This window comes from Amblyomma mixtum, chromosome 3, assembly GCF_055824585.1.
Source record: "Amblyomma mixtum isolate Tamu chromosome 3, ASM5582458v1, whole genome shotgun sequence".
In the NCBI taxonomy this organism is placed as follows: Eukaryota; Metazoa; Arthropoda; class Arachnida; order Ixodida; family Ixodidae; genus Amblyomma; species Amblyomma mixtum.
In genome coordinates this window covers 117,738,948-117,745,405 of record NC_143014.1, presented here as the reverse complement: position 1 = coordinate 117,745,405, position 6,458 = coordinate 117,738,948, and the positions used below count along the sequence as shown (strand labels likewise).

At 48.8% G+C, this 6,458-nt stretch overlaps 1 protein-coding gene across 1 annotated transcript; it reads right to left on the bottom strand.

Annotated features, from left to right (window-relative positions):
• Positions 1-3,086: 3,086 nt before the first annotated feature.
• LOC149351540 (MIF4G domain-containing protein-like) lies at positions 3,087-4,028 on the bottom strand. Its single transcript, XM_089575617.1, has one exon. It carries the CDS (start codon positions 4,026-4,028, stop codon positions 3,087-3,089), a length of 942 nt encoding a protein of 313 aa, XP_089431743.1.
• Positions 4,029-6,458: the final 2,430 nt, after the last annotated feature.

Below are 6,458 nucleotides of genomic sequence, written 5' to 3'. Positions count from 1 at the left end.
ATTATAGAGCTCGGTAACTGTTTTAATAAAGACGTCATATGCTGTAACGGGGTCAAATAGTTGAAAAACCTCTGCCCAACTTGTTTCTGCTACTAAGTTTCTAAATATTGTGGTCTTTGCTTCATTAATGATTCTATATGTAATCGGTGCACTGATTTTGGAATGACTCTGTGTTGTAAAGTATGGTTTAAATGACATGAAAATCGGCAAATGGTCACTAACATCAGCTATCAGTACACCTGCTTGCACATCATCCTTTTTGTAGCTTGTCAAGTACACATCTGGTAAAGTACGGCACATATCAGTCACTCTAGTTGGCATATGTATCACATTTTCACAGCCAAACGACAAAAAAATATCAAGCATCTTTTGCTGATTAGATTCAGGCAATAAGAGATCGATATTGAAATCACCACAAATAACTACAGGCGACTTAAACTGCATGCACTGTTCTAACATATTTTCAAGAAATACTAAAAACATTGCCTGTGATCCAGAAGGCGGCCTGTATATAACGGCAAATATGGTACCAACACATTTTAACATGACACACTCAAAGTGCTGATCTATGACACAGAAATCTTCAATGGTGACATAGTTTAGGTAGTTCATTACATAAATGGCCACACCTCCCCCTCTCTTATTACTCCGTGAAACTGATGCGCATTTGTATCCTGGAAATTGTATGACATCATAATCATTGGTAAACCAAGTTTCAGTGAAAGCTAAAAATTCAAATTTATGGTCTAGTGCATTTAGGAGGGTTTCTACAGAATCCTCTTTATTCCGAAGGCTTTGCGCATTGAGATGGAATAAGGAAAGTTGATTTTTTTCTCGTAGACGCTTGGAATGTTTAAACGAATCAGCATCATAATCAGAATATGCGAACGGGGCTGTCATTTTCAAGGGTGCTGCTATCAGTTACCGTGGTGTGCATACGGCCTGTTACTCAACGTATCTTATCCAGATCGTTAGTCGTCCTAATCCTGATAACTCGGCTGCGGGGGTCACGACGAACAAACATTTTTCCATTCTTCAACCAGGCAAACTCATACTCTTTTTCCTTGGCCGTTTTTTTCATTTTCCAAAAGAGCGCCTTGTTCTGTGCTGTCAGGTTTTCATTGAAGAAGATTTTAGATTTCGCTTCCTTTAGCTGTCCCTTTTTTGCAAACCATGCGTCTCTGGTTGAACGGGATACGAAGCGTACAAGAACAGGTGTAACCTTCTTAAAACTCTCCCCGACCTCACTGTCACTACTAGCACTCGCGTTGTTAATGCTCTCCTTGATAGACCGTGAGGGCAATCGATGAACAGCCTCAACATCTGCCTCGGAAAGCAGCGGAAGTTCGAGATCAATGGCCAAGACATTAAGCTTTCGCCTCGCATTCAGGAGGTGCTGGGTTCGATCCCCAGTGCCGCCGGGTACCCACCGGTTTTCTTTAATGGGTACAAGATTTCCCCTGGCCTGGTGCTCGGCTCTTGTAGGGTGAAATGCTTGGGAAAAGGGTCTTAGACCAAACAGTTGCCTTGACGGATGAGTGATAAGTTCCCCCGTCAAGCAACCATAAGTCCGCTTCGCAGTCGCAGACCGCAGTCGTGGCCTAGTGGTTTGAGCGCCCGTCTCGGCTGCGGGAGGTGGGTGGTTCGAAACCCACCGCCGGGCACCCACCGGTACAAAAGGGTACAAGCGTCCCCCGGCCTGGCGCTCGGCTTCCTTTAGAGGTGTACGTTTGGAAGAAGTGTCTACACGACTCTTTGCCCACAGTGACGGGATTTGAAGGCGCAGGCTCCTTTCCCAAGCAATGTAGCCCTAAGAAGCCGAGCACCAGGCCGGGCCATAGGGCCACAAATTGGGCTTATGCCGCACGAGGCGGACTTATGGTTGCTTGGCAGGGGAACTTATCACTCATCCGCCAAGGCAACTGTTTGGTCTAAGACCCTTTTCCCAAGCATTTCACCCTAGAAGAGCCGAGCACCAGGCCAGGGGAAATCTTGTACCCATTAAACAAACCGGTGGGTACCCGGCGGCACTGGGGATCGAACCCAGCACCTCCCGAATGCGAGGCGGAGGCTCTACCACAAGGCCACGCTTCGGTTCTAAAAAGGGCCACAAATTGGGCTTATGCCGCACGAGGCGGACTTATGGTTGCTTGGCGGGGGAACTTACCACTCATCCGTCAAGGCAACTGTTTGGTCTAAGACCCTTTTCCCAAGCATTTCACCCTAGAAGAGCCGAGCACCAGGCCAGGGGAAATCTTGTACCCATTAAACAAACCGGTGGGTACCCGGCGGCACTGGGGATCGAACCCAGCACCTCCCGAATGCGAGGCGGAGGCTCTACCGCAAGGCCACGCTTCGGTTCTAAAAAGGGCCACAAATTGGGCTTATGCCGCACGAGGCGGACTTATGGTTGCTTGGCGGGGGAACTTACCACTCATCCGTCAAGGCAACTGTTTGGTCTAAGACCCTTTTCCCAAGCATTTCACCCTAGAAGAGCCGAGCACCAGGCCAGGGGAAATCTTGTACCCATTAAACAAACCGGTGGGTACCCGGCGGCACTGGGGATCGAACCCAGCACCTCCCGAATGCGAGGCGGAGGCTCTACCACAAGGCCACGCTTCGGTTCTAAAAAGGGCCACAAATTGGGCTTATGCCGCACGAGGCGGACTTATGGTTGCTTGGCGGGGGAACTTACCACTCATCCGTCAAGGCAACTGTTTGGTCTAAGACCCTTTTCCCAAGCATTTCACCCTAGAAGAGCCTAGCACCAGGCCAGGTGAAATCTTGTACCCATTAAAGAAACCAGTGGGTACCCGGCGGCACTGGGGATCGAACCCAGCACCTCCCGAATGCGAGGCGGATGCTCTACCACAAGGCCACGCTTCGGTTAACATTTTGGTCATTTAATGACGCAAAAAAACAAGGAAGATGGCACCAAATCTTTGGAATATTCAACGAAAACACAGGCAAGACGTTCCGCAGTTTTTAGCGAGAGCACATGCACCGACACAAAGGTTTAGGAAACGGAGGTAATGAAGAACGAAAGAACAAAACTTAAAAATCAATAGCAAAAAAAATCACATAAGTCACTGCTTCTTGGGCAACCCAGGGCGCTGTTCTGAATAGTAATGCCTCTGTGAGGGTTTGAACTTCCAGTCAGAAGCCCGCAGCTCGATCAGCTCCAGGAGCATCAGCTGGGATTCCGCAGTGAACACCGCGTTGACGAAGGCCTCCCGCATGCATTCCGTCAGTGCCCCCATACGGTGTGGGGCGATACGGTCAACGATTCGGCCCGCCGTTTTCAGCGCACGTACAAGGCACTGCATCTCGCTGCGTTCGTCCGGGACAGGAGAGCGCAGCATAAGCTGACAACTATTGCACAGGAGCGCCGCCAGGCAGAATGCTCGTCCCGAATGTTTGATCTCGAACTGTCGGCCCCTCCGTCCGGATGTCGCCACCACGATGTCGGTCATGAAGTGGACATACGACGTCCACTGGCAGCTCGGCTGCCCGACCTGCCGACCATGTGCCTCCTCTGCAGCTGGGCGCCGTGGCATAAGGAGCTCCCTCCGGTCGAACCATTCGCGGCATGTTGAGAGCAGGCATTCCTCGAACGCGCCACTCTTCTCCTTCCCTATAATGGAAGCACAAATTTTGGCTCCTCTTTCCGCGCTGCTGGTGTCCTGAGTAGCAACATGGAGGATGCCCTGCATCAGCAGCTCCAACTGCTCTGGCTCAAGGGTGTCAGGGTCTTGAAATGCTTTTGCAATGATGCCCCGTTGCTCCTTGGTGCAGTGATCGGGGCTTTGGGTGTCGATCCTACCGTTCTCTTCTGGTCGGGTCGTTGGATCACGTGCGGCAACAGGCGCTGTACACTTTTTGCCAGGTGACGACCGTTTTTCTCCTGTCAGGGACGACCCCTCTGCCACGGCTGCAGGCTGGATTGGCTTCACTTTTGTCCGCTTGCCGCCTTCAGCCCTGGGCTCGTCCGTCAAGGAGGGCCCGTCACCGCCGCCTCTGTGCTCCATGGAACCCGATTACTGAGCTGCTTCTTCTTCGCCAGGTGGATGATCGGTCTGGTGACGTGGCACTCTTCTTCTTTGTTAGCGCTACCTCTGCGTGCCTGTCCTTCGAATGGGGAGCGCTCACCGTATTGGGTACAGGCTCCCCCCGACCTGGCGACCGGTTTTTCCAGGGGGTGCAGTCCTGGGAGAGGCTCCGTAAACCCCGCCATGCCCTTCGGAGACGTACCCTGTTTCGAACAGCCGCCTGAAAAGGTGGTTCGATGTATGTTACTGTGCCGTCTCGTGGTTGTCTCTGTGGCGTGTAAGTGTTATATGTCAACCCTCCTCATGGGTGATGCCTAAGCCGTCAATGGCGGGCAGAAGCAGAAGGAAGGAAGGAAAGAAGGAAGGAAGGAAGGAAGGAAGGAAGGAAGGAAGGAAGGAAGGAAGGAAGGAAGGAAGGAAGGAAGGAAGGAAGGAAGGAAGGAAGGAAGGAAGGAAGGAAGGAAGGAAGGAAGGAAGGAAGGAAGGAAGGAAGGAAGGAAGGAAGGAAGGAAGGGCAGGTTTTCCACCTGGGATCAAGGCTGCTGTTCCTTTGCGCGCCACTTTATGGCTCCGCCAGTAGGCGGTTCGTACGGAAGCTCAGTGCCCTTCGTAATAGTAACGATCCATCCTATAACGTACAGTCTTTGCTAAAAGTAGCCAGGCTGCATGGTTTGCTTCTCACTCGTATAGTAGGGCCCTTACGGCTTCCTCAAAGATCAAAAAGTTATTTGAAAGTGAGGACAGGGGTTCTCCTTACCGTGCAGAGACTTAGGGCTTGAGGGCTGGCATAATAGCCTTAATATACAACTAAGAAGCGAACCATGCAGCCTGGTTACTTCTGGCAAAGGCTGTACATGTCTCGGCGAGAACGTCGACGAAGGCCGCATAGTTTGTGCAAAAGTGCGTTAAAGCCGTGATTTATCCCATTTTACATTTTCGGTAAGAGCAGATCAGATGCGCTGAGTAACAGGTAATAGAAGCTCGCAGATAGTGTTTATTAAAATATAGGTTGGACGCCTACTTAGGACAACCTCCGAAGTATGAGGAACAACAGGGTGAAATCCAAACGGCACTAGATTATTATTATTTATTTATTTTTTTCCAAGAAAGTCAGGCAACTACGTACATTCATATGGTAAAGTGATGCGCTGCTCGGAGTATGTGGTGGTGCGGAGAATACCGTGTTTTCGCTTGCAAAATCAATCATAAAATATGCCGCATACTGCGCGATTTTCACTATAAAAAGCTCTTTCACGATCGCATTTTCTCTGTGTCCCCGTTCTTTGCGTAGTCGTATCGATCTGCAAACTGGATATTAAAGGACAGCGCTCACTCGTCTTGTCTCTCAAGCAATACAAATAAAGCGCATGGCGGATGGTTGCTGAGACATATATCTTAGGATGAGATATATAATATGTATGTCGCATTGTAATATGCGGAATATGTGATGTGCAATATTTCACGTTTTATCAATTGTTGACTGATACAATACACGCAGAATAGAGCCATGCTTCCTAGTTGAGTATGCTCGCAATATCCACTGCACATTCACTGAGCGCACGTTCAGTTGTTCTCTTTTTTTTTATATTGGGAAGTACCCAACCACCAAAGCCTGGTGCCACCTGTTATTTTAAAGAGGCCAGCACGAGATATTCCGTTGGGAGCAAAAGAAAATTGATGGGATGAAAAAACTTCAGAACGGTCTAACATGCTTGAATTGATCTACCTGGTCTTACGTTGTGGCGTCTACTGACAGGTCTGTGGTCACGATTATCGATTGTAATCCGCCTTTGTTTGATCACTGATTACAAGTGGACCTAGCTCGCTGGAGTATTGGTGGTAAAAGAAGAGGGATGCACGTAGGTGCACGTAGGGTCACGAAGGTTTTCTCTCATGTAGTGTATAATGCACGTTAGTTTCAAACAAGTAAGACCAAGTCCTAAAACAAAGAAAACGACCTCATTTTCTAATTACTGAAGGTCATTTGACTCCTTTTCTATTCTTATCCTTAGCAAACAATTTCAATGTAAAAGTTGTAGAGTCTGCTGAAAAATGTCCTATTCAGTTGCTTGCTGCAAAGCTTCTTTTGAATAGTTTCTTTTCTTTTATCATAAGTAAAGCTCGCAAGTCTACCTACAGTTCTGCACCAACTAGATCTTCATAGAGCGCGCTGTATTTATTCTATTTGAAATCATGGTCGTAACTATCTGAAACAACATGTACAGTTGCCGGTACAGAATGAATGAGTTCGAGTGCCCTTTTAGTATGTGCTGTCCTGTCGTGAGGGCTACAGTGCAACGCCTGAGGCGCAGTTCTATATACGTGGGCTGGTTTTTTCGGCCCTTAAGAGAGATTCGGTGTTTGAGAGTCCAGTTTATTTTGCCATGTGAGAGACTGTCCTCTCATGGC

Excerpts from the sequence above, each read along its gene's own strand:
- LOC149351540 (XM_089575617.1), bottom strand. The coding sequence starts at position 4,028 with ATGGAGCACAGAGGCGGCGGTGACGGGCCCTCCTTGACGGACGAGCCC.